General features: G+C 57.2%; 2 protein-coding genes across 5 annotated transcripts in view; one reads left to right on the top strand and one right to left on the bottom strand.

Moving 5' to 3' along the window:
• Nucleotides 1–20,821, top strand: TMEM175 (transmembrane protein 175). Of its 2 annotated transcripts, XM_006067379.4 has the most exons (11): nucleotides 2–352; nucleotides 11,540–11,700; nucleotides 11,829–11,867; nucleotides 13,272–13,369; nucleotides 14,918–14,969; nucleotides 15,092–15,127; nucleotides 15,624–15,707; nucleotides 16,065–16,229; nucleotides 17,739–17,817; nucleotides 17,956–18,091; nucleotides 19,134–20,821. In XM_006067379.4, the coding sequence occupies exons 2-11, from the start codon at nucleotides 11,548–11,550 to the stop codon at nucleotides 19,804–19,806; spliced, it is 1,515 nt and encodes a 504-aa protein (XP_006067441.1). In that variant the 5' UTR covers nucleotides 2–352; nucleotides 11,540–11,547; the 3' UTR covers nucleotides 19,807–20,821. The 2 variants fall into 2 exon arrangements, with proteins under 2 accessions (XP_006067442.1, XP_006067441.1); XM_006067380.4 differs by lacking the exons at nucleotides 11,540–11,700; nucleotides 11,829–11,867 and having other exon boundaries at nucleotides 1–352.
• DGKQ (diacylglycerol kinase theta) overlaps nucleotides 20,116–26,713 on the bottom strand; it is an 11,982-nt gene continuing 5,384 nt past the window's right edge. For 2 of the 3 annotated variants that reach the window (XM_025290471.3, XM_025290469.3), the window contains 10 exons: nucleotides 26,353–26,391; nucleotides 25,665–25,780; nucleotides 24,074–24,225; nucleotides 23,810–23,958; nucleotides 23,554–23,732; nucleotides 23,257–23,357; nucleotides 23,009–23,155; nucleotides 22,761–22,872; nucleotides 21,631–21,783; nucleotides 20,116–21,413 (listed from right to left, as the gene is read on the bottom strand). In XM_025290471.3, the coding sequence (XP_025146256.3) occupies nucleotides 21,312–21,413; nucleotides 21,631–21,783; nucleotides 22,761–22,872; nucleotides 23,009–23,155; nucleotides 23,257–23,357; nucleotides 23,554–23,732; nucleotides 23,810–23,958; nucleotides 24,074–24,225; nucleotides 25,665–25,780; nucleotides 26,353–26,391 (1,250 nt within the window). In that variant the 3' untranslated portion in view covers nucleotides 20,116–21,311. The remainder of the gene's footprint in view (nucleotides 21,414–21,630; nucleotides 21,784–22,760; nucleotides 22,873–23,008; nucleotides 23,156–23,256; nucleotides 23,358–23,553; nucleotides 23,733–23,809; nucleotides 23,959–24,073; nucleotides 24,226–25,664; nucleotides 25,781–26,352; nucleotides 26,392–26,713) is intronic. The other variant, XM_045166323.1, reaches the window with a different exon arrangement.

Here is a 26,713-nt window from a genome sequence, read left to right on the forward strand (position 1 = left end):
GCGCCTGCGGACCTCGGTGGGGCTTCCGGGTCGCGCGCCTGCTAGTTGCGGCGCCCGACCCTCGGAGGTCTCGCCCCCGACCTGGCGCGCCCAACCGTCCCCGCTTGGCCGTTTCCGCGGAAGCTGGCGCTCGGGAGTTCCCGGGGCCTGGCTGCGCAGCGGGAGCTGCGGGCTGTGTGCGCGGAGCGCCAGGGCGCTGGCAATGTCCGTCTTTTTTAGTTGCTCCCACTAAAGAACTGAAAAGCTCAATTTTAGAAACCGAGATTGGTAGCTTCTGTAGAAAAAAGTCAGATCTGGCGGCACTGGACCCAGACTCCCGGGTGTCACCCACCACCTAGAGCTGCCCCCGCAGGTAAGACAGCAACGCTCGCCTGGCCCCTGGGCCGCTTCCTGGTCCCGGCGCGGGGCCCTGGAGCCGGATCCCCAGACAGCATCGTCACCCGCCCGGAGTTTCACAGAGATCTCTCTCCAGACAGGCTAGTGTGTGTTATCCTTGTAATAAAGCAGGTTAGTGCGTACAGGGCTTTACTGCTTGCCACATCCTTTTAGAAGTGTTCGCCTTAGTGACCCTGGAGCATCTCGGAGAACTCCCACCCCGCCTTTGAGGTGACAAAACGTGCTCCGCAGTGGCATTACACGGCCAGCTGACCGGGGTCTGCTGGGTACAGTTAGTGATCCAGCTTGAAGTCCACACAAGTCACACGGCTTCTCCAGCCAGTGTTCGTCTGCTAAATGGAATACAAGGGTTGGGGGCTCAGGAAGGAGTCAGGCTGTGTTTGGGTGTCCCTAGCATATACGTGGCAGCTGAAGAGAGCCCTGAGGGGACTCGGTGGTTAGAAAGGGGATGCGGTCCTCAGAGGGGAGGAACAGCCAAGGAAGCAGGAATAAAACTAAGAGCATTGCATCCCAGGGCCACAGGAAGATGGGGGGAAGGAAGGGAGGGTAATTAGAAGTGACACATACCCCTTTAAAAGTAGGGAAAAGAGTGAAAGTTGTATGTTGGACTTAGCAACAAAGAGATCTTTGGTGACCTTGCCAAGAATAACATTGTTTCATTGCAAAGCTCCCTTTAACCTAAGGGGAGGAGTATAGAAAGGAAGACAGATGGTAAGTGGAGGTAACTCTGCCTTGGTGTGGAGAGTGAAGCTGGAGTGATGGTGGGGACTGGGGCAGCCTCCAGCCAGCTAGCAGGGGCAGGGCAGGTGCACAGGGGTCCCGTAGAAGGTGGGAGGGGATGATGTCCAGAGCATAGGAAAGCATTTGCTTTGGAAAATCGCTTCTCATAAAAGGAAATGGAGGAAGGTGTAGTACCTTTGTATGTCTGTTGGAATTAAAGTGAAGGAATTCTCTAATGACTTCTTACTGTGAATAAGGAGAAGAAAACATCTACTGAAACTGAGAAGGGAGCTAAGATTGAAACAGTGCGAAAAAGATCTAAAGTAGCTTTTGTGGGAGACCTAGCGAATCACACGGGAAAGCATGATGTTGCCCAGGGTGTGTTTGAGTTCAGAGGATGTGGGTTGTGCTGGTGTGACCTACAACCAGGTGCAGATTTCTAGACAGTGTGACTCCCCTGGGGACGAGAGTTTGTTCAGACTTTGTATTTCATGTTGCTGGAGTGCTTTTGACACTCATGCTCCTGAGGAGCTGCCGTAGCGCCATCTTTATCCAGTTCTGCGTCTCTGGACCACACCCTCCTGGACTCGCAGCCTGTGCTCTGAGGCGGCTCACCCCACACATGACGCCTAAGGCTGCGTGCACGGTCTTTGTCACCAAACCTGTCCCTCTAGTAGATTTCATAACAAAGACTACAGTCAGAAGTTAGAAGGATTTAATAATGATGAATGGGTAAATTCATCAGAAGATGTAACAATCCTCAACAGTTCTGTCTCTGATAATAAAACTTCAAAATACATGAAGCAAAAACTAATAGTTCTACAAGGAGAGAGAGACAAACCCGCAGTTTTAGTTGGAAATTTCAATACTACTTTCTCAGGTAATGACAGAACAAATACCCAGAAAATGACCAAGGATGTGGCAGAGTTCAGTGATACCATCAACCAACTGGATTTAATGGGCATTTGTAGGGTACACATTATCAAATATATAAGCAACATTTACCAGGATGTTTCATGTTCTGGACAAAGATGTTCCCTGACTACTATTGAATAAGCTAGAGATTAATAGCATGTATCTGGAAAATCATCCAAATATTTAAAAACCTGTTGACTCACTTGTACGTTACCCATAGATTAAAGGAGAAATCAAAAGGGAAATTAAAATTGTACACTGAATGGAAAAAATGAAAATGCAGCATTTCAAAAGTTGTCTCAAATCATTCATCTTAATAAACTAGAAAAATAAGAGTGAATGAAACTCTTAAGTACAAAAAGAGAAATGATAAGTATTAGAGCAGAAATAAATAAAAGACAATAGAGAAAAATCAATGAGACCAAAAGCTGATTCTTTGAGATGATAAATGAGTAACTTCTGCCAGGTTGAACAAGGGGAAAAAAAGACTGACAATATCATGAGTGAACGTGATGATGTCATTGCTAAACGGATAATCAGAGAACACAAACAACTTTCTGCCAATAAATTCAATCACTTGCACCAAGGGAACAAATTCCTTGGAAGACAGTGCTAAAACTCACTCCAGAAGAAATAGAAAAACCAATATAGCCCTATAACTATTAAAGCATTGAATTTATAGTTTAAAACTTTTCCTCAAAGAAAACTCCATACCTAGATGGCTTTCCTGGGAATTCCACCAAGCTAAAGAAGAAATATTACCAATTTTCTAGGGGTTCTTTAAACTGAAGGAAATGTTTGCCATCTCAATCTATAAGGATAGCATTATTCTAATGCCAAAATTTGACACAGACATTACAACAAAAGAAAATTGCAGACTAGTATTCTCATACCAGAAATAAAAATTCTTATAAAACATTTTTTAGCAAACTGAATGCAATACTATATGAAAAGGATGATACAACGTTGACCAAGTGAAGTTCATCTTAGGAATGCAAAGTTGGCTTAATGTTAAAAAATGGATTAATGTAATTTACACTATTACAGTGAAGAAGGAAACCAAATGGGTCATCTCGAGATTTAGGGACTTCTTTCTGGCTATGATGGTAAGGAATCTCTGCAATTCAGGAGACCCTGGTTTGATCCTGGGTCAGGAAGATTCCCCTGGAGAAGGAAATGGCAACCCACTCCAGTATTCTTGCCTGGATAATTCCATGGACAGAGGGAGCCTGGCGGGCTACAGTCCTTGGGGTTCAAAGAGTCGGACACGACTAAGCAACTAACACACACAAGACACAGGAAAAGCATTTGATGGGGCTTCCCTGGTGATCCAGTGGTTACGGCTCCACGCTATCACTGCAGGGAGTGCAGGTTCAATCCCACATGCCATGTGGCCAAAAAAGAAATTTTTTTAAAGCATTTGACAAAATTCAGTATCCATTTCTGATTTTTTTTTAAGAAAAAAACACTGTCGGCAAGCTAGGAGTAAAATGAATCTTTTTCAGCATGATAAGGACATCTGTGAAATACCTATAGCTGACACAATGGAATGATGAAAGACTGAGGAACAAGTATTCAACATTATACTAGAAACTCTAGCCAGTGTAATGAGACAAGAAATTAAAGCTTCCAGGTTGGAAAGGAATAAGTAAGATGTTTATTTGAAGATAACATGATCGTCCACGTCAGACTTTCCTCACCTTGGCCACGGACATTGTGGACCAGATAGTGGGTGGAGGAGGGATGTTCCCAGCGCAGCACAGGGCCTTTGGCAGCACCTCTCCCTCAGGCCCTGGACACCAGCGACACACCACTGTTGCAGCAAAAGGGTCTCCAGGCAAATGTCCCTGAAGGGGAAACTGCCCTCAGTTGGAGTCACTACTCTAGGTGAAAAAAATCGTGGAAACTACAAAAAGAGCTACTAGAACTGATGGTTTTAGCAGAGTTATAGAATATAAGGTTAATAAACAAAAAGTTCTATTTCCAAATAGCAACAAATATTGGAAGTTGAAATTAGAAAAAACACTATTTACAATAGTGTCAACAGATACTAAATTTTGAAGATAATCCGTAATAGAGATGCAAGATGTATAACTGAAAACTAGGCAACTTTGCTCTGAAAACCCTTAATAAGTGGAACGTTACACAGTATTCATTAATTTAGAAAATTCAGTATTGTTAGGACATCAAATCAATCTATACATTCAATGTCATCCCAGTTAAAATCTTATCATACGTTTTTAATTGACACATGATTTTAACATTCATTTGGAACAGCAGAGGAGCTAGAATAGCCAAAGCAAGTTTGAACAAGGACAAATTTTTATGACTTACACTATATAACTTCAGTTCTTATAAAAGTACAGTAATCTAAATAGTGTGGTTTTGCTGTAAAGATACATAAGTAGATCAGTGGACCCACAAGTATAAATATAGTCAGTTGATTTTGAATAAAGGTAATTAATTGGAGAAAGGATAGTCTTTTCAACAAATGATGCTGGAAAAATTGGATATCCATGTTTAAAAAAAGACTTAATCCATACCTTGCATCATATACAGAAAAAAACCCATAAAACTTCTAGAAAGCCACCCGTGAGAGTTTCTAATATGGCACCAAAGAACAAGCCGTAAAACAGTAAACAACACAAATGAAGAACAAGAGTCAATAAACAGGACTTCACCAGACTTAGGGACCTCACAGTGTATGTTGCAGATGTGCTTCAGCAGGTGAGTGCATGAACTGGTACACAGATAAAACAGTATCATGCAAGGATAAAAAGAAATGAGCCAGAAGCCACAAAAAAGACACAGAGGACCTCGGAAGCACACTACCAGGTGAAAGGAGCCACTCTGAAAGCGCCACGTACTGCAGATTCCAGCTCCACGACGTTCTGGAAAAGGCAAGACTGAAGACAAGTGAAGACATAGGTGGTTGCCAGGGTTTTCGGGTGGGGAGGGATGAATAGAGGCAGCACACGGGGTCTTAGGGCTGGAAGCTGTTTCATGTGACGCCGTGACAGTGAACACAGGCATGCACTTGTCAACACCCTTAAAGCTACAATACAATGATGTGTCCATGTTGGCTCATCACCTGAGCCACGCTAACGTCAGATGTTAATGATGGGGACAGTCGGGGAGGGGGACTGGTGACTGAGAGTTCTCTGCACTTGCCCTTCAGTTATTCTGCAGACTCAAAACTGCTTTGAAAAGCAGTCTGTCGACCTGAATGTGTATGTGCGTCCGTGCTCAGTCGTGTTTGACTCTTTCTGACCCTGTGGGCTGTAGCCCGCCAGGCTGCTCTGTCCATGGGATTTCCCAGGCAGGAATACTGGAGTGGGTTGCCATTTCCTTCTCCAGGGGATTTTCCTCACCCAGGGATAGAACCTGAATCTCTTGTGTCTCCTGCATTGGCAGTGGATTCTTTACCATTGAGCCACCTGGGAAGCTCTAAATATATATGTATATGTACATATACACATACACACACATATATATGAGAGAGAGAATGAAAAGGCAGCCCACTCTGGGAGAAAATATCTGATAATGCCCTTGTATATGGAATACTATATATATATATATATATATGGAAAAGTATATAAGCCCTGCACACTCTTCACAGGAATTTCCACACTCATGAAGGTGCTGAAGTGCTCTTTGTGACTTAGTCCTGGCTTACTTCAGGTGCACCTCCCAGTCTGAGGAAGTGGAAATCCCAGAAGTGGAATTACTGGATCCTATATTAATCCTCCTGGCATCTGGTCCCATCACTTCATGGCAGAGAGATGGGGAAAAAGTGGAAACAGTGACAGGTTTTATTTTCTTGGGCTCCAAAATCATTGCAGATGGTGACTGCAGCCATGAAAGTAAAAGATGTTTGCTCCTTGGGAGAAAGGAAAGGAAAGTGAAGTCGCTCAGTCGTGTCCGACGCTTTGCGACTCCATGGGCTGTAGCCTACCACGCTCCTCTGTCCATGGGATTTTCCAGGCAAGAGTACTGGTGTGGGTTGCTATTTCCTTCTCCAGAGGATCTTCCTGATCCAGGGATCAAACCTGGGTCTCCCGCATTGTAGGCAGATGCTTTACCGTCTGAGCCACCAGCTATGACAAATCTAGACAGCATATTAAAAAGCAGACAACTCACTCCAGTATTCTTGTCTGAGAAATCCATGGACAGAGGAGCCTGGCATGATAATAAATATACATTGTAAGTATTAAAAAAAAAAAAAAAAAAAGCAGAGACATCACTTTACCAACAAAGGTCTATATAGTCAAAGCTATGGTTTTTCCAATAGTCGTGTATGGATGTGAGAGTTGGACATAAAGAAGGCCGAGAGCTGAAAAATTGATGCTTTCGAACTGTGGTGCTGATGAAGACTCTTGAGAGTTCCTTGGACAGCAAGGAGATCCAACCAGTCAATCCTAAAGGAAGTCAGCCCTAAATGTTCATTAGAAGGACTGAAGCTGAAGCTCCAATACTCTGGCCACCTGATGCAAAGAACCAGTTCACAGGAAAAGATCCTGATGTTGGGAAAGACTGAGGGCAAGACGAGAAAGGGGTGACAGAGGATGAGATGGTTGGATGGCATCACTGACTCAGTGGACGTGAGTTTGAACAAACTTAGAGAATTAGTGAAGAATAGGAGCCTGGCATGCTGCAGTCCATGAGGTTGCAGAGTCAGACATGACTTGGTGACTGAACAACAGCAACGTTAATTCTCTGTTTAAAATTCTGAGCAGCCTCTGTTCTATTTTCCGCAGCAGCTGTACTGTACATGTTCCCGCCAGCACTGCACTAAGTTGCTGTTTTCTCTGAGTTCTCACTAAAAGTTGCTGCTGTCCTTCATCGATTTGTGTGATAGCCATCCTGGGGGGTAAATGTCTTGTGGTTTTGATTTGCTTTTCCCAATGCAGTCAAATGATGTTGAACATCTTTTGATGTGTTTATTGGCCGATGGAATATCTTCTTTGGAGAAATGTCTTGTCACATCCTTTGCCTGTTTTTTGAATTGGGTTGTCTTTTTACTGCTAGGTTTTAAGAGTTCTATTTATATTTTGGATGCTAGATTCTTACCAGATACATAATATGCAAATATTTTCTCCCATTCTGTGGGTTGTCTTTTTCTTAATAGTGGCCTTTAAACACCAAAATCACAATTCTGATGAACTCCAATTTATTTTTGTTGTTGCTTGTGCTTTTGGTGTTACATTTAAGAATTCTTTGCAGAATGTGAGGCCATGCAGATTTTCTCCAATGTCTTAGCTCTTACATTTAGGCATTCGATCCACTTTTAGTTAATTTTTGTATGTGGCATGAGGTAATACCCAAATTCATTCTTTTGTGCGTGGATATCCAGTTGTCTCAGCAATATTTGTTTAAAAGACTGTTCTTTCCCCATTGAATGGTCGTGACACACTCATTGCAAGTCAGTGGCGTGTGAGCATAGTGGTTTGCCTCTGGCCTCTGAGTCGTGCATCGACCTCCCGTCTGTCTTTGTGCTGTCACTGCGCTGACGTGACCACCGCAGCTTTGCCCTGAGCTCTGAAATGGAGAAGTGTGAGTTCTCAGCGGTGTTCTTCTCACGATTGTTTTGCTGCTCCTTAAATACCCAAAGGCTCCTTACATTTCCATATGAATTTTCGGGTCAGCTTGTAAATTTCTAGTCAGCATCACTACAAACAAAGCTAGTGGAGGTGATGGAATTCCAGTGGAGCTATTTCAAATCCTGGAAGATGATGCTGTTAAAGTGCTGCACTCAATATACCAGCAAATTTGGAAAACTCAGCAGTGGCCACAGGACTGGAAAAGGTCAGTTTTCATTCCAATCCCAAAGAAAGGCAATGCCAAAGAATGCTCAAACTACCGCACAATTGCACTCATCTCACATGCTAGTAAAGTAATGCTCAAAATTCTCCAAGCCAGGCTTCAGCAATACATGAACTGTGAACTTCCAGATGTTCAAGCTGGTTTTAGAAAAGTCAGAGGAACCAGAGATCAAATTGCCAACATCTGCTGGAACATGGAAAGAGCAAGAGAGTTCCAGAAAAACATTTATTTCTTCCAAAGCCTTTGACTGTGTGGATCACAACAAATTTTGGAAAATTCTTCAAGAGATGAAAATACCAGCCCATCTCACCTGCCTCCTGAAAAGTCTATATGCAGGTCAAGAAGCAACAGTCAGATCCAGACATAGAACAACAGACTGGTTCCAAATAGGAAAAGGAGTACATCAAGGCTGTATCTTGTCACCCTGCTTATTTAACTTCTATGCAGAGTACATCATGAGAAACGCTGGGCTGGATGAAGCACAAGCTGGAATCAAGATTGCCAGGAGAAATATCAATCACCTCAGATATGCGGATGACACCACCCTTATGGCAGAAAGTGAAGAGGAACTAAAAAGCCTCTTGATGAAAGTGAAAGTGGAGAATGAAAAAGTTGGGTTAAAGCTCAACATTCAGAAAACGAAGATCATGGCATCTGGTCCCATCACTTCATGGCAAATAGATGGGGAAACAGTGGAAACAGTGAGAGACTTTATTTTTTGGGCTCCAAAATCACTGAGGATGGTGATTGCAGCCATGAAATTAAAAGACGCTTACTCCTTGGAAGGAAAGTTATGACCAACCTAGATAGCATATTCAAAAGCAGAGACATTACTTTGCCAACAAAGGTCCGTCTAGTCAAGGCTATGGTTTTTCCAGTGGTCATGTATGGATGTGAAAGTTGGACTGTGAAGAAAGCTGAGTGCCGAAGAGTTGATGCTTTTGAACTGTGCTGTCAGAGAAGACTCTTGAGAGTCCCTTGGACTGCAAGGAGATCCAACCAGTCCATCCTAAAGGAGATCAGTCCTGGGTGTACTTTGGAAGGACTGATGCTAAAGCTGTAACTCCAGTACTTTGGCCACCTCATGCGAGGAGTTGACTCATTGGAAAAGACTCTTATGCTGGGAGGGATTGGGGGCAGGAGGAGAAGGGGACAACAGAGGATGAGATGGCTGGATGGCATCACCGACTCAATGGACACGAGTTTGGGTGAACTCCAGGAGTTGGTAATGGACAGGGAGGCCTAGCATGCTGCAATTTATGGGGTCGCAAAGAGTCAGACACGACTGAGCAACTGAACTGAACTGTAAATTTCTACGTGGAAGGCAGATGGAATTTGGAGAGGGATTGTGTTGAACCTGTAGGTAAATTTGGGAAGTATTGCCATCTTAACAATATTAAGTTCTCTAATCTTTCGACAGAGGATGTCTTCCATTTATTGGGGCCTTCTTTAATCTCAACCATGTTTTACATTCATTTTTAAAAATTTATTCCTGGGTATTTTTGACACTATTATAAACGCGATTGCTTTCTTAAATGTGTTGTAGGGTTGGTTATCGCTGGTGAGTAGAAATGCAGCTGCTCTATGCGTTGCTCTTGTTCCTGCAGCCTTGCTGGACTCATTTACTCTAACAGCTTCCTTGTGTGGGTTCCTTAGGGTTCTCTTTGTGCAGCATCACATCGTCTACAGAGAAAGACGGTTTCTGTGTGCCTTCTAGCTCGTTCTCCTTGCTCAGCTGCCATGTCTGGAAGTCCCAGCACAACGTCGGGAGTAGAGGCCTTTGTCACGCCACTGGTCTGAGATGGGACCGTTTCTCAGGGTTTTCACCATTGAGTATGATGTTTGCCTTTTATCAGGTTGATTAAGTTTCCTTACATTCCTATTTTGTTGAATAGTTTTTATCATGAAGAAGTGTTAGATTTTGTCAAATGCTTTTTCTGCATTTATTAAGATGATGGTTTTTGTCTTTTTTGCTATTTATATGGTGTGTTACAGTAATTGATTTTTTAATTTTAAACCAACCTTACATGCCTGGAATGAATCCCACTTGGCATGATATATAATTCTTTCTGTATGTTACAGAATTCCATTTGTTAACATTTTGTTGAGAATTTCTGTGTCTATATTTGATCTTTACTGAATTTTTGAATAAAATTTAATTGAAAACAACTTAAACATGCAAAAAGTGCAGGAAGCCATGTAATGGGCGTCTGTCCCCAAAGCTGGCCCCAAAGAAGCCCACCGCCTCCAGTCCTGCTTGTCAGACGCCCTTCCGTCCCACCTTCCCCTGCTCCGTCGCCCTCCCTTTTGTAAAGTAAAAGGATTCTGTTAGCGCCAGCCCCTCCCGCTGATGACAGGTGAAAACTCTGGGCAAAATATTAGAAGAGAACGTGCACAAAAGGCAACACGTTGAAAAGGGGGCTGGAACTTGACGCATGACGCACGCCGGAGGCTTCAGCGTTTCCAGTCCTCCTTCTCTGGCTTGGACCCCAGGCCGGCTCCAGTAGTGGGCCAGGCAGTGAGGGCCGCTATAGCCCATTTTTCTGCCTGAGGAACTATGGATGAGGCCCCGACAAGCGGGAGACCATGAGGGAGAGGCAAAGAGCGAGAATCATCCAAATGGTCTGGACAGGGAAGAAAGCTGGAGGACTCGAGCAGACATCAGGACTGCCGTGAGGCTGCACGAAGGCAGTGTGATGCCGCAGAGGACGAGCACCTCATCCCCGGCAGGACGGGCGCGCCCAGAGACACCCTGCGAATGCGTCTGTCAGCGTTTGACCAAGGTGCCTGCAAAGGCAGTTCAGTGGAGCAGGGACAGCCGTTTAAACAAGAAGTGTTGGCATAATCAGACATCCATCTGCAGGAAAGGGAAACCTGACTGTACTTTGCATGTTATATAAAACTCAAAATTGATCATAGGCCAAAAGTCAGACCTCAAACTTTAAAACTTCTAGAAGAAAACAGAAAATCTCTGTGATCTTGGGTTCAGCATATCTAAAAATTGTTAGATATGACACCAAAAGAATAATCCATAAAATAAAAAGTGGTAAGGTAGAGTTCATCAGAATTTAAAACTTATATTCTTCTAGGGACTTCCCTGATGGATAGGAATCCTCCTTGCAGTGCAGGGGACACAGGTTCAATCCCTGGTTTTGGATGATGCAATGAAGACTCGAGGCAGTCAAATAAATAAAAATTTTAAAAAAGAAACTTACATCCTCCTGAAGATTGGTAAGAGAAGGAAAGGCAAGTCACAGATTTGGAGAAAATGTCTGCAAATTACACTTCTAACAAAGGACTTCTAACCACAATGTGGAAAGAATTGTCAAAATTCAACACGAATACAAATAATCCCCCAAAAAAAGTGAACTGAAGATTCTAGTAGGCACTTTACCACAAAAGGTGCACGGGTGAAAAGGGGGGACGCGGGGACACTCAGCTGGTCAGTATGAAGCACAGTGAATGGCGTGTCTGTCAGCACAGCTAAGATTGAAAAGTCATCAAACTTATAAAGAGCCTCCAAACCCGGAGGGGAGCAGCTGCAGCGCTCACTGCGGTGGGCGTGCAAACCCCGTCAATGGTTTGGCAGTTTCCTGTGAAGCTGACTTAGCGGAGGACCCAGCAGATCCCTCTGAGGCACCCGCCCCAGGAGCACCACGCCGGCTCAGACCCGTGCTTCTTTCAGGCCCCACCATGTCTGGGCCCCAGGCTCCGGAGCCGACACTCGAGGGGCAGGCAGACGTCTCCGCCGGCTCTCCAGACGAGGACGCGGCCGCGGGGACCCAGCACTCGCATCGTATGCTCAGCTTCAGCGACGCGCTGCTGTCCATCATCGCCACCGTGATGGTCCGTGGGGGCCCCGGGCTGCTGAGGGGCAGGAGGGGCGGCTGGGCCAGCCCGAGTGCCAACACAGGCACCCAGGGAGCGGTCAGTGCCCAGGGAGCATCCCTGGACCCACGCTGTGTCTGTTGTAGATCCTGCCTGTGACCCACACAGAGATCTCCCCAGAGCAGGTACTTGGGAAGGGTCTGCGGTGACGGCATGCAGGCGGGGCCCGGGAGGCTCAGCCCGTGGGCTCAAGGCCGGGCTCCTGGCTGGGGGCACCTGGTTGGGGGGCTGGGGCCAGGCTGTCCGCCACCTCTCCCCCAGAGCCTGCCAGCCCTGTCCTGGCTTGTGAATGAAGCCCTGAGGAGACCTGAGAAGGGCGGGGGCACCTGGTGGTTGGCATGCACACTCCCCCTGCTCTGTGCCGTGGCCCCTGGGGCGGCCCACCAAGCAGGTGCTGGGGAGCGGAGGGGCCAGCGTGTGAGCAGGGAGGGGAGTGGGAAAGCAGGTAAGGCCACGTTCCCATTGCTAATCAGCTTGGAGCGTCTCCACCGGGTAAGTGAGACAGCGACACGTCCAGCCCCTCCGAGGCCAGCCCTGACCCGGGAGGAGACAAGTCCCTGGGCGTGTGCATGCCCAGGGCCGCACTCAGCCCCTCGTGGCCACTCTGGCGCTGGTCTGTGCAGGGCCAGCATGGGGCCACGGTCTGGCTCCAGCTTGGATGCTGCTGGGAATCTTCTCAGACAGGTGGTGTCGTTGCTTCTCACGGAGTTTGAACGAGACCGAGATGCGGGTTGAGCCCGATGGCCTTGGCAAAGGGCCGTGCGGCCTTCTCTGCTCCAGGGAGCCGCCTCCCCACGGGGGCCCGCGGGCTGCGCTCAGGAAAGCCATATGCCACGGGGCCTGGGCGCTCTTGCTGCTCTGGAACCTTCTGGGGACTCCAGTGCCACCACTTTCAGAACAGGGAGGCAGGTGTTTGCGGGAGATGCCGAAGGTGACGGGGACCCGTGGGCCTGGAGCGCCTCGCTGCTGACCACCATGGGGAAGTCCCCAATCTGTGTGCCAACTGGCCCGGAAGGGCTCTGAGCCAGACTGTGGCTGGGACAGTCCTTCAGGGCGGGCGCCGTGGGCTGGGGCGGGCGCCCTGTGGCTGGCAGCCAGCGCCAAGGAGAAGGCTCATTGAGACCACAGGACCCGGGGATCCGGAAACCAGGACTGCTCACATGGGCTCAGAGGACCCGCAGACAGGGCGAGGCGTTGGTTTTGCGTCTGGAGTTTCCAGTGACGGTGACGCGTGAGCCCTCTCCTGTGCTGCCTGGCATGCGGTCACACAGCCTCTCACCAGGCCTCACACAGCCTCGGGACCACTCACCTGGCAATGCCATAACTCTCTGTGGCTGCCAGGCTTGTGGTCACGCTGCCAACGTCCTGGGAGAGGCTTGAGGCCTTTCTGCCTCCAGAGCAGACATTCCAGGGGGCTGCATGTCAGGAGGGACCCCAGGGCCAGCCTGGACGAGGCTAAGCCTGGGTGTGTCCCAGGGTGCAGCGCTGTCCCAGGCGAATGGGGTCAGTGGGAGGCACTTCTGTTGCAGGAGTTTGACAAGAGTGTCCAGAGGCTCCTCGCCACCAGGATTGCCGTCTACCTGATGACCTTCCTCATCGTGACTGTGGCCTGGGCAGCCCACACGAGGTACAGCGGGCCAGGGCCTGTGCTTGGGAGGCAGCCAGTGGGATGTGCGCCCAGCAGGTGTGGCCTCGCCTGGCCCAGGGTCAGGCTGGCGGTGGGTGTGCTCGGGTGGACGGCTGCCCCTCCCCGCTCCCCACGGAGGCCTCTCCCACACCACTGCTTTCATGGGCACATTGCCACGGCAGCACACCCCAGGCCTGGACGATGACGGGGTGCTGGGCACAGCACTGAGGAAAAGCATCCTCAGGACCCCAGGGGAACCGGGCCCCGGAGCTGTGGTGATGAGCCCCACAGGCGGGGGGTCGAGGAGGCCCCCAGACCCCAGGGGAGCAGGATCCCAGAGCTGTGGTGATGAGCCCCCATGGGTGGGGGGTCCAGGAGGCCCCCAGACCCCAGGGGAGCAGGGTCCCAGAGCTGTGGTGATGAGCCCCACAGGCGGGGTGTCCAGGAGGCCCCCAGACCCCAGGGGAGCAGGGTCCCAGAGCTGTGGTGATGAGCCCCACAGGTGGGGGGTCCAGGAGGCCCCAGACCCCAGGGGAACCGGGCCCCGGAGCTGTGGTGATGAGCCCCCATGGGCAGGGTGTCCAGGAGGCCCCCAGACCCCAGGGGAACTGGTCCCCAGAGCTGTGGTGATGAGCCCCCATGGACGGGGTCCAGGAGGCCCCCAGACCCCAGGGGAGCAGGGTCCCAGAGCTGTGGTGATGAGCTCCACAGGTGGGGGGTCCAGGAGGCCCCCAGACCTCAAGGGAACCAGGCCCCAGAGCTGTGCTGACGAGCCCCACAGGTGGGGTGTCCAGGAGGCCCCCAGACCCCAGGGGAACCAGGCCCTGGGGCTGTGGTAATGAGCCCCACAGGCGGGGGTTCCAAGAGGCCCCCAGACCCCAGGGGAACCGGGCCCCAGAGCTGTGGTGATGAGCCCCCATGGACAGGGGGTCCAGGAGGCCCCCAGACCCCAGGGGAGCCAGGCCCCAGAGCTGTGGTGATGAGCCCTACAGGCGGGGGGTCCAGGAGGCTCCCAGGGTGGAGACACCCCCCGCCGGGGCGCTGGGGGCGCAAGAAGGCGAGCCTGCGAGGCGGCGGCATGCAGGTTGTGAGTGTCTCGCCACGCCGTCCTGCACGTGTGTCTCCAGCAGAGTGGGCATCTCTGGTGGGCACAGGTGACCCCTGTCGAGGCTTCGAGGGATCCCTCCCTGCCTCCTTATTCACAGAAAGTGAGGCAGCCCAGGGGCTGCCCGTCCCAGTCTTGCCAGGAGCCGCACAGGCCGCGGGCATGGCCGGCGCCAGTCAGCCCAGCAGCGGCCTGTCCGGGGCTCAGCAGCACCCCCACTCTCTGACGCAGGGGCCGCGGCCTGGGCTTCTGACTGAGAGAAGCGCCTGGGCCCTCGTGTGCCCTGGGCCCTGGCCTGGCAGAGACCTGCCTGGGGGGAGCAGGCCGCGTCCTCGGGGCTCTTCCCATCTCAGTGTGAAGCCGTCGGGAGAGTGTCTGTGTCTCACGCCATCAGAGCCACATTTATTCACAGTGACTTCTGTTCTTTTCCTTGAATTGTTCAGGTTGTTCCAAGTTGTTGGGAAAATAGATGACACGCTTGCCCTGCTCAACCTGGTGAGTCTCTGCTTCGGTTCCTGGGCTAGAGCTCCACCCTCCAGGAGCCAGGGTCGGTGGTCAGCGCTGGGTGTGCAGGGCTGGCCCCACGGCCGCCCTCAGCCACACCCACTCCCTCCCAGGCCTGCATGATGACCATCACCTTCCTGCCGTTCACCGTGAGTCACAGGGGCTTCCGGCCCCACTTCCACCCCAGGCCCAGCCGCCCTCCACTGACCCCAGAACACGCCCTCCTAAAGCTCTCAGACTCGTGGGCAGTCGGCCTGGACCATGTGGTTGCAGAGGTTTCCGGGAGCCGGCCAGTTCCCGTCACGGGGCGCGGGTGGGGGTGGGGGTGGGGAGACGCCTGCCTGGCCCCCGGAGCTCCCGGCCTCCTGGCCGAGCTGGGCTCATGTCTGCAGGTGACCCACCATCTGCTCACCCAGCAGCTCCTGGACTCGGAGGGAGGGCCATGCTGTGAGCGCAGTGCGTCACAGAGGGTTGGGGTCTGGGGAGCCTTTACGAGCCTGAAAACCTTCAGCTTTAAAGGCTTCAAGCTTCAGCCCAAGGGCTCCTGTGGCAGAGATGCTCCCTTCCCTGATGGCTTCACAGTGGCCCAGGCATGGCCCAGCGGACTCGCGGGGGCCCTGATGTTGTGGGTTTTTCTGGCTGCAGTTTTCCTTGATGGTGACCTTCCCCGAGGTGCCTCTGGGCATCTTCCTGTTCTGCATGTGTGTGATTGCCATCGGGGCCGTGCAGGTAGGATGCCACCCCTTCCTGTGTCTCAGGGCACAGCTGTGGCATGGGCTCGGGCCCCGCTGAGGGGCCGTGCAGACCGTGGGCTCGGGCCCCGCTGAGGGGCCGTGCAGACCGTGGGCTTGGGCCCTGCTGAGGGGCTGTGCAGACCGTACCTGCCAGGGCGTGCCTGCCCCAGGCACCCGCTTGGGGCCTGAGCCCCCGTCCTGATGTGGACAGAGAATGAGATGGGGCCCGGCGCCCTCAGGCTGGGCTGAGACCCCACGCCCGCCCGAGCAGCGCGAGGGTCCCACCGCCCTCGCCCCCGGCCCTCCTGTGGCGCCCGCGTGAGCCCACCTGTAGCTGCAGCGTTTCCCGCAGGCGCTGATCGTGCTCTACGCCTTCCACTTCCCACACCTCCTAAGCCCCCAGATCGAGCGCTCTGCCCACCGCGGCCTCTACCGGCAGCACATCCTGGGCATCATCGTGCAGGGCCCCGCGCTCTGCCTGGCCGCCGCTGGCTTCTCCCTCTTCTTCTACCCCGCGGTGAGTCCAGCACCTGCCCAGCGCCACCACAGCGCAAACCAGCAGGCCTGGGATGCATGGCCCTCTACACGTGTGTGGGGCTGTGACCCACTGAGAGAGGGAGTATGGAAAGACCTTCCTGAGCCAGGAAGGGCAGAAGTGGAGGAAAGGGAGCTGCAGGCACGGTGGGCTGGCCCCTCAGAGTGCCCGGAGACAGAGCGTAGGGAGACGCCTGATTCTGTCCTGGCTGAGCTGCAGCTGGAGACGCTGCACTTACACGGGCGGGAATATAAGCCCCACCAGCGGCGACGCGGGCAGCTCCTGCCTTTACCTGCACTGTGGTGAAGCAGAGTGAACCCTTAAACCCAAGCATCACAAGAAGTGTGAAGGAGTGCATTTTAACTGTCTAGTAAATGTTTCAAGAGAATTCCAAATTTAAAATAGACTGGCAAGGGCCGCAGAGCCACAGCCTGGAGGGTGGAGCTGGGGGCTGGGCCCAGGGTCCAGGGTCCCCGGCTCAGGCCACGGGTGGGGCAGGGGAGATGACGTGTCCCCTCACCATGTGGGGGCTGCACCTCCCAGTGGCCCCCACTCCTGCTGGTCAGGGGCCAGGCGTGGTGACCCTGACCGTGGCCTTTAGTGGGCGCTCCGCATGGACAGGGCAGGCCAGCAGGGGTGAAGCTCAGAGACAGAGGGCAGGACTGGGGTTTGCAGCGTCTGCACTGTGGGTGGGTCAGCCCCCCGGCTTGGCTGGGCTCAGGCAGTGGAGGTTGTCGTGTGGAGGACAGAGGGCCCAGCTGGTGTGGAATGAGCAGCCTGGGTGAGGAGCAGGCAGAGCAGAGGCCCCTGGGCAGGCACTGTGGGCGCCATGAGGCGCCCGGGCAGGGAGGCGACTGGAGCCTTGCGTGGTAACAGCAGCGGGGGGCCTTCGTGGGGCCCAGGCCGCCCCCGCCATGTCCCCCCTTCCCACGGGGGCTCTGGCCCTCATCCCCTCACCTGCTTGCCTGGGGCACCTGCCTGTCACCACCTGGGAGAGCCCCCTGCCCAGCGCCCCCACAGCTCCCCAGGAGCCCTCGGCCATCCTCCGGGCGTGCTCACCACCACCCTGCCCCCCCCCCCCCCCGATCTGGGATGCTGTCCTGGGCCCACCTTCCAGTCCCCACCACGGTCGCTGTGAGCCCTCACCCATCCTCCCAGGCACTCACTGCACCACCCCCCCACCCCGATCCGGGATGCTGTCCTGGGCCCAGCTTCCAGTTCCCAGCACGGTCACTTCCCTGGCCCACCATCCCCACCTCCGTCTGGCCCGTCTCCCCCAGTGCTGACGCTCGGGCCCGGGGCCTGCTCCTCCCATGGGCTAACACCCCTCGGCCCTGGTCAGCCCCCACCCCGCACCCAGCTCAGGTTCCACTCGGCCTGCTGTTTCATGCACACACACACACACACACACACGCGCACGCGCGCCCTGATCCTGCCATGGCCGTGCTCCCCCGGGCCTCAGCACTCCCCTGAAGCGCTCTCTCCGTACAGTCATACCTGCTGATGGCCATGGTCATCTTCCTGCCCTACGTGAGCAAGGCCGCTGGCTGGTGCAGAGCCCAGCTTGTGGGTAGGTGCCTGGTGGGACTGTCCTGGGGGGCTTCGGGGCTGCCGCCAGGGCCCGCAGAGCATGGGCTGGGCGTCCCTGCAGGGCCCCCCGCTGGCCCAAAGCGCTGAGGGCTCGGCCACCCTCCCTGGCCTGCCACAGGCCCCAGAGAGCCCCCGGCTCACAGCGTGGAGGTCTTCACCTTTGACCTGCACGAGCCGCTCAGCAAGGAGCGGGTGGAGGCCTTCAGTGACGGGGTCTACGCCATCGTGGCCACTCTGCTCATCCTGGACATCTGGTGAGAGCCGTGGGCCACCCTCCCAAGGGGCTCCCACCCGAGGGCCCCGGACAGGGCCGGTTCCCCCCGGAGCTGCGGGCAGTGGGCGGCTGCAGCGGGCGGCAGGCGGCGGGTGGGCGGCCCCCAGCTTCCTGTCCCCTACTCTGCCGCTTAGCCAGGCAGCTTCTACGTCTGTCAGAGTTCCAGCCTCGGTTGTCATATCTTCATTTCTAAGTGTTTTATCTACTCCTTTTTCAAATCTTCCATCCTTTTTAAAGCCTTTTTTTGTTCCTTGGCCATATTTCAGTACATTCATATTTTATTAACATTTAAACACTCTGATTTTATGTTCTGTATCTGATCATGTAAAGTCTTGATGCTCCTAAGCTTCTCTGAGTAGACTTTTCTTACGGTAACTTGTGAATTTTTAAAAATTAGGAGCAAATGTCCATGGGCACAAATCTCTGAGGCTCAGACTGAGGTTCTGCCCTGAGCCAGAGCCCTGCCCACCTCGTCCCTGCTGGGTGGCAGTGAGGGGCAGCTGTGGCTGGGCACCCCATGGGTCAGGGTTCCTTTCTCCCCCTAGAGGCACAGCCCGAGGACCCAGACGGGGTTCCCCGGGAGCCCCCAGGCTCTGTCTCCTGTCCCCACCCGCAGCAGCGTGCATGCGGCCGCCGGGTTTGTCCATGTGGCTGTTGTCCACGGCCTCCTGTGTGCCTGAGACTCGTGTTATAGTCAAGCTGGGCCCGGGCAAAGCCCCTAAGGCCTGCGGGGCCACGCCCACGGATGGGCCCCTGCAGGGGGGTGGGGCCTCACAGCACCACCCGTGCACGCCAGAGGGGCTGCAGGCTTGGGGCCTGGCGGGCAGGGCTGCGGTCCGCCTAGACAACAAAGGCTGCGGCTGAACTTGAACTTCAGGTGAACAGCACTGCGTGTGTCAACACAGAGCCGCAAAAGCTCCGCAGGTGCTGTTCATTCATCTAAAGTTCGAGTGTGTGGGGCGGCCGCGCTGACCGGATGCCAGAGGCGGGGCCCCCGCAGATTGGTGTGTCTCTCCCCTCAGCGAGGACAACGTCCCGGACGCCAAGGACGTGAAGGAGAAGTTCCAGGGCAGCCTGGTGGCCGCGCTGGGCGAGTCTGGACCGCACTTCCTGGCCTACTTCGGCTCCTTCGCCACGGTGGGCCTGCTCTGGTTCGCCCACCACTCACTGTTCCTGCACATCCGCAGGGCCACGCAGCCCATGGGGCTGCTCAACACACTCTCGCTGGCCTTCGTGGGCGGCCTGCCCCTGGCCTACCAGCAGACGTCGGCCTTCACAAAGCAGCCCCGCGACGAGCTGGAGAGCGTGCGCATCAGCTGCGCCATCATCTTCCTGGCCAGCATCTTCCAGTTCGCCATCTGGACCACAGCGCTGCTGCAGGAGGGGGAGACGCTGCAGCCCTCAGCGCGCTTTGGGGGCTGCGAGCACGCGTTCATGTTCGCCAAGCTTGCCCTGTACCCCTGTGCCAGCCTGCTGGCCTTCGCCTGCACCTGCGCACTGAGCAGCTTCAGCACAGCCATCTTCCACGCCATGCAGATCGCGGTGCCCTTCGCCTTCCTGCTGCTACGGCTCCTGGTGCGCCTGGCGCTGGCTGGCCTGAGGGCCCTGCGGGGCCTGGTGGGGCCCATGCTCGCGCGGCCGGCACCTGGGGCCGCAGACGAGGCCCAGTCCCCTCTGCTCCCTGCCCCCTGCTAGCGCCGCCCCACCCCGCCCCACCTCGAGGGCCTCGTGAAGATTCATGTTCTGCCTCAGACCCTCGGATTACTTCCACTTTGCAGAGAAGAGTCTCACGGCAGCTTCACTGTGTTGCTTGTGCCTGTTGTCTGCTCAAGGCAGCAGAGATGAGCCCCAGAGGGCTGGCGGGAGGCGGGGGCCCTGGGACAGCGGGCCCAGGCCCTCCCTGGACTCAGTCCACACCCCAGTGCAAAGGCCCCAGCAGGCTGCCAGAGCACCCCCACGACTCACCCCGGGCACAGCGACGCAGGAGACGGACAGCAGCAGGGCTGGATGCCCAGACTCTATTTGTCCAAGATATAAATTACGGTCACCTTCAGGGGGTAGATTACACACGAAGGGGTGCAGAGCTCACACAGACTCAGACTCGCTTACACGAGAGCACTCGTCCACCCGAGCGACAGTGACAGGCAGCTCCCGTCAGTCGGTGCGGCTGCAAAGCGAAAGCTGAGTCCAGCCCCGGACGCAGGCCCGAGGGACGCACACCGGGCACTGGAGGCCCGCAGCCCTCACGGTGCCCATGTCCGGGTGGCTTTGGCACGAGCTTGGCGGGTATAGGGCTGGGCAGGGCCGTGTCTGAGGTCGAGGCCAGTGTCAGGGCGGGCCGCCACCCAGGGTGAAGGCCTGGCAGAGCCAGTGCGAAGGCAGAGGGACCGAACAGTCAGAAGAGGGGCCTCCAGACCCTCCTTCACAGCCTCGGGGTCCCCAGGCAGCTGGGCCAGGCTCCTCCAGGGCCTAGACAGGGCTCTGGGCCGCTGGACTCCGGGGCTCTGAGTGACCCGCCTGGCAGCCCATCTGCGTCCCCCGTCTCCACATGGAGAAGCAGAGATGAGTCTGCTCGGTGGACACAAAGCCCGCGTGCTGACTGCTAACATGTGGGGGGCGAAGCGCTTTCCCCAGCCGATTCCCGTGTGCTGACTGCTAACACGTGGGGGGCGAAGCACTTTCCCCAGCCGATTAAAACTCTCCCGCCGCACACTCGCCTCACTTCCTCAGGGGTCCCGGCCAGGCCAGCTCCTGTTGCCTCCCGGGCACCACACACCTTCTGGGGGCCAGGCCCACCCGGCTTCCTCAGGGCCTGCCTCTCCCAGCCCAGTCATGCCAGGGTCCCTGCAGAACTCCAGACTGGGCCAGCCAGACACCGCGTGGCCAGGGAAGCCAGTGGCTGGGGTGTTCCGTGACTGCGCTGGGCACCCCCAAGGCCCAGACAGCCTGCTGCCCTGCAGGGGTGTCTCGGGGCACTGCTGAGGTCTGGTGCTGCCCAGCTCAGGGGCCCAGAGGTGGCAGAGGGGCCCCGGGCGGGGGGGGGGGGGGGGTGTGTCCTCCAGGACAGCGACTTGGGCCCCAGGGAGCCCCGCACCACCCACCCAGCAGTCTCCGCGTGGCATGGGGAAGAGACGGGAAGGCCAGAGGCTAGAGCTGTGGGCACATCTGTCCGCCGCTGACCACTGCTCCAGGACACACCTCTACTTGGGGTCCCCCTCAGGGGTCGGCGCCCCATCTGCTCGTGCATCCTTGGGGGGCCCCGCCTTCCTGGGCTTCTGCTTCGCCTTCCTGAGCATGTGGACCTGTCCCAGGGCACACGGCTGTCACAACGCAGGCCGCCTGGCCACGGGCCCCAGAGCTGCCGCCACCGTCTCAGCCGGTTTCACGGAAGGGGACGGAGTGGTGGCTAAGGGCTGGCCACCTTATCCGGCCCCGTGACCTCTCAGGGCCAGAGAAGAACCAGCCATGGCTGGACTGCCCACCAGCCACAAGCCCTGCTCCCAGCCCACCCTGATGTACCTTAGGGCCCGCAGCTGAGATGATCAGGTGCCCGGGAGCCTGGACCCAGGGTTCACCATCCACCTGCACGGGCGTGGCCTTGAGGAGAGTGACACGGAAGTAGGACCCCTGGGCAATGCGGATGCCTGAGCGCAGCCCGCTCTGGACCTGGCCCTGGTGGAGGGGGACCAGGCTCAGCGGGCCGCGGGCGGCACCGAGGGCCTGGTCCCCATTCCCCACGCTCCCCGTGTGCACACTCTGGACCCCTGTCTCCCCTTCCCCACGCTCCCCGTGTGCACCTCCCGGGCCCCTGTTTCCAGTCCCCATGCTCCCCATGTGCACACCCCGGGCCCCTGTCTCCAGTCCCCACACTCCCCGTGTGCACACCCTGGGACCCTGTTTCCAGTCCCCACGCTCCCTGTGTGCATACCCCAGGACCCTGTCTCCAGCCCCCACGCTCCCTGTGTGCACACCCCGGGCCCCTGTCTCCCCTTCCCCATGCTCCCCATGTGTACCTCCCGGGCCCCGGTCTCCCGGTCCCTACGCTCCCCGGGTGCACACTCCGGGCCACTGTCTCCATGCCCGCATGCTCCCCGTGTGCACACCCCGGGCCCATCTCCTGTCTCCACACTCCCCGTGTACACACCCCGGGACCCTGTCTCCAGTCCCCATGCTCCCCGTGTGCACACCCCGGGCCCGTCTCCTGTCCCCACACTCCCCGTGTACATACCCCGGGTCCCTGTCTCCAGTCCCCACGCTCCCTGTGTGCACACCCCAGGCCCCTGTCTCCCCTTCCCCATGCTCCCCATGTGTACCTCCCGGGCCCCGGTCTCCCGGTCCCCACGCTCCCCGTGTGCACCTCCCAGGCCCCAGTCTCCCGGTCCCCACGCTCCCCGTGTGCACCTCCCAGGCCCCAGTCTCCCGGTCCCCACGCTCCCCGTGTGCACCTTCCGGGCCCGTCTCCCCTTCCCCATGCTCCCCGTGTGCACCTCCCAGGCCCCAGTCTCCCGGTCCCCACGCTCCCCGTGTGCACCTCCCAGGCCCCAGTCTCCCGGTCCCCATGCTCCCCGTGTGCACACCCCGGGCCCCAGTCTCCCGGTCCCCATGCTCCCCGTGCACACCCCAGGCCCGGGTCTCAACCCCACACTCACCATGTGCACAACGCCCGTCACCCCCACCACCTCCAGCAGCCCGTCGTCCATGCGCGGCTTCTCGAACCTCGAGTCGCTGTCGGAACCCCACAGGTCGGCCCCTGAGCCCCAGCTGCATGAGAGGGAGGGGCACAGAGGTCAGAGGGAGGCTGGACAGGAGGGCGGGGGCCAGAGCCTGGGAGCCCTATGTGTGGGGGGCATGCAGGTCAGAAGGAGGTTGGGCAGGAGGGCAGGGGCCGCGTGGGCACCTGGGGATGTTGATGAAGATGAGCCCCTCGATGCTGGGCAGCTCCACCTCCTGCTGCTCCACCTGGAGCCGCAGGGCCCTGTGCAGGCTGCGGGAGTGGCTGATCTTCTGCAGCCCGACCCTTACGTACACGCCCTTGTTGTGGAACCTGGCAGGGGTCTCAGCGTCACAAGGGGCCCCAGCCCCCGGTCACGGCTGCTAAGCCCCCAGGAAGTTCCGGGCAGCCCCACGCCGCCCTTGCGCCCTGACCTGCTTGTGAACTTGCCGGGCTCCTCCTCCCGCGCCTGGTGGAAGTCCAGGCTCAGCTCTGCGTCGATGCCGATCCCACAGTAGTTACTCATCTGCACGATCTGAGGCCAGGACGTGTCTCCCTTGGCCCCTGTAGACCCCTAGGGGCTCCCCGCTTCCCGCAAGTCCAGCACCCATGGCCCTGCTCTCAGCTGCCCATCCTGGGAACCACACTCGCAGCGATGCTGGGGCGTGGCCCAGATGAGGATAGACTGCCTCCCACAGGGCACCGCGCCCTCGCCCGGGGCACGCCGGTACCTTGGGGGGCTCTGCGTCTGCCTCGCTGTCCTCCCCGCAGGCAGGCTCGTGAGCGTCCAGCAGGATGGTCCAGCGGTCCACAAGCACGGCATCCGCCTCGTCCACTGACAGCAGCACAGAGAACGGGTCCTCCCCGCTGTAGCCCGCGCCCCAGCGCAGGACCCGGCCCAGGTCGTTCCCTGGGAACCACAGGACAGGCTGCCTCCACACCGGCCCCGCGCCAGGCCCCCCTCCCCCGGCAGGCTGGCGACCCCACCTGTGCCCAGGGGCAGGATGGCTACAGCAGGCTCCGGGCAGGCCAGGTGGTGCCGCAGGTCCTCCAGGGCGGCGAGCACCCAGCCCACAGTGCCGTCCCCGCCGCACACCAGCACCCGGAAGCAGGGCACTCGGGAGAACATGTGGAACCTGGCGGCAGGGAGACAGGGCATGTCCGCCACCCCCACAGACCAGTGGGGCGCGGCCACCCCGGGGCAGGGGGGCGCCCGCGAGGGTCCTGCCCCACGCCTCCAGGTGTGCTCACCCGGGCAGCGGCCCCCCGTTGGTCAGCTCAAAGACCTGGTGGGGGTTGAGCAGCTTCCGGAAACTGCAGAGCAGGTCACGGCCCTTGAGTCCTCCGCTCCTGGGGTTCACAAACACGAGCAGGGGGCGGCAGTCCGGGGCCAGCTTCGTGTGCTGACAGATGCGGGCTGTGTCAGGGCTGCGGGGCAGCCCCCGGGGGAAGCCGGGCCTCCCCCAACCCACAGCCCGCCCCCCAAGCCGGTCTGGGGCCAGCCTTCCTTGGGAGGGAGGCCATGCGGCCACCCCCGGCAGTAGAGAGAGCACCCACAAACCACTGGCCAACGGGCAGGGAAGGTGCCTGGAGCCCTGAACCGATGGCCATGGCGCCCCCTGCCATGATGTGTCTTCAGGCCCCACCCCCACCTGGCCCACGGGCCCATGAGTCCAGGCAGGAAGCCCACCAGGACCCGCCCGGCAGTCAGGAGGGGCACATGGGCACACAGGGCCACCCCACGCCTCACCCCAGCAACAGGTGAAGGCTCTCCCCGCACACAGCAGAAACAGCACTTGAGAGAGCACGGGTCCCCAGCTGGTGAGGGTGGGAGACTAGGGTCTCCACACGGTGGGGGAGGGGGCCTGGGGTCTCCACACGGTGGTGGGGGGGGCTGGGGTCCCCAACTGGTGAGGGTGGGAGACTAGGGGCTCCACACAGTGGGGGTGGGGGGCTGGGGTCTCCACACGGTGGGGGAGGGTGGCTGGGGGCTCCACACAGTGGGGGTGGGGGCCTGGGGTCTCCACACGGTGCGGGTGGGGGGCTGGGGCCCCCGCCACAGGGGCCGCTGGGTGATGAGGGACAGACAGGCACAGACACCGTGGGCAGTGAGGGCACTCGGCTCTGCCATGGCTCGAGGATGTGGGCGCACAGAGGGCACGTGTGAGCCCCTGGGCAGGGCGGCCTGCGGGCAGCACTCACCTGCTCGCCGGGGCAGGCAGCTGCCAGGGGAGAGGGCCAGCAGGACCCACCTGTCTCTGGCCACAGTGCGGGCGGAGGATCCCCAGGAGGGCCTGCGATCTCCACGCCCTTGTCTGGACGGTTGGCCAAGGCAGCAGAGACCGCAAGGTGTGGCCCCCAGCCACAGCCTGAACTCTTTGTGCTGTAATTCTGCCTGACCTGAGCTAGGTCGGGGGCCACCGACACCCTTGGTGATGGGAGGTGCCCTTGGCAGCCAGCAGGGCTGAGGACCAGAGGTGGACCAGGGCACAGAGCAGAGGGCAGGGTCCGGGGCCCTGCTGGGACTTCAGGACAGCCTCAGGTGTCAGGGAGCACCACCTACTGAGGAGGCCCAGGGTGCGAGCAGGGTCCGGGGGCCTCCAGGGCAGGGCGAGCGGGGCCAGAGCCCACGACTGCACCAGGGCTGCCCACTCAGTCACACACGTGACAGCCTGAGGACGTGCACCCTGCAGGGCCGGCCAGCCGGCGTCAGGTCAGACCTCAGCCCCTCCAGAGGAGTGAGCTGGCCTTGCAGCAGACATTTGGACTTTGCTCCAACGGCCCAAGATAAAGACAAACCACATGGGAGCCACACCCCCAGGCCCGCCTTGGCGCCACTCACCAGCACCTCAGGGAGCACCAGGGCAGTCAGCGGCCGGCCACGCACAGCCGTGTCCCTGATCAGCATGTACAGCCGCTCAGCCTCTGCAAAGCATGCCACGTCCAGCACCACGGCACCTGTGGCAGGTGGGCGGTGAGCTCGGGTGCCTGTCTGAAGGTCCCCGCCCCCACAGTGTCTTGGGCCAGGGCCCCAGCTGCGGGGGAATGACCCCAGTTCTGGCCACGCCCACTTTGGGCCAGCCTGTCCCAAGGCATGCATGAGTCCTTCCCCTGGGGGAGGCCTTCAAGGATGGCTAGGCTCAGAGACGGGAGATGCTGGGTGGACAGAGCAAGGCTACTGGAGGTGGGGTGGGGCAGACACACCCCAGGGCCCACGGAACCATGGAGGGTGCTGGGAGCTGCTTTTGGCCCCCAGGGGGGGACACGTGCCCCACGACACTGTCCTGCTGGGGAGATCTAAAGTTTCCTAGGATAAACGCTGGAACCCGAGCAGGACAGGCTGTGGCGAGAATGTTCTCCGCACCTCAGTCATGTTTTAGCAAAAGCCTCACAGCTGGGAGCCAGGAAACAAACACCAAGGTTCCCCTACCCCCAGGCCCCCAACGAGGTGCAGCCAGAGGGCGGGTCTGCCCCCGCCTGCTCTGGGGGTGACCTTTGACCAGACCTGGCCACGGTCTGCGGTGGCTCACCTTGGGCAGAATACACATGGCTCACGGTCACCAGGGCAGCTGCAAAGATGGGGGGACTGTGACTGGATGCCGGAGACCCACCCCCAGGGCCTGTGGCCACCCAGCCTCCCAGACCAGAGAGAAGCTCACTCTCCCAGAAGTGCCGCCTACTTCAGGCACAGGGCAGCCCCAGGGCCCAGATCAGGAGGCTCAGAAACCCTCCAGAGGAAGTAACAGGCCCTGGGCCTCAGACGTGAGGACCGAGATCCTCTTGTCAGGAACCATTCTGGCACATGACTGCGGGAGCGGGGAGCAGGAGGGCCCCCCTCAGGTCTCCTGGCCTGCCCCCCACCCTGGCCAGGCACCCCACCAGCCCAGGGAG

Source organism: Bubalus bubalis, chromosome 7 (genome assembly GCF_019923935.1).
Source record: "Bubalus bubalis isolate 160015118507 breed Murrah chromosome 7, NDDB_SH_1, whole genome shotgun sequence".
Lineage (NCBI taxonomy): Eukaryota > Metazoa > Chordata > Mammalia > Artiodactyla > Bovidae > Bubalus > Bubalus bubalis.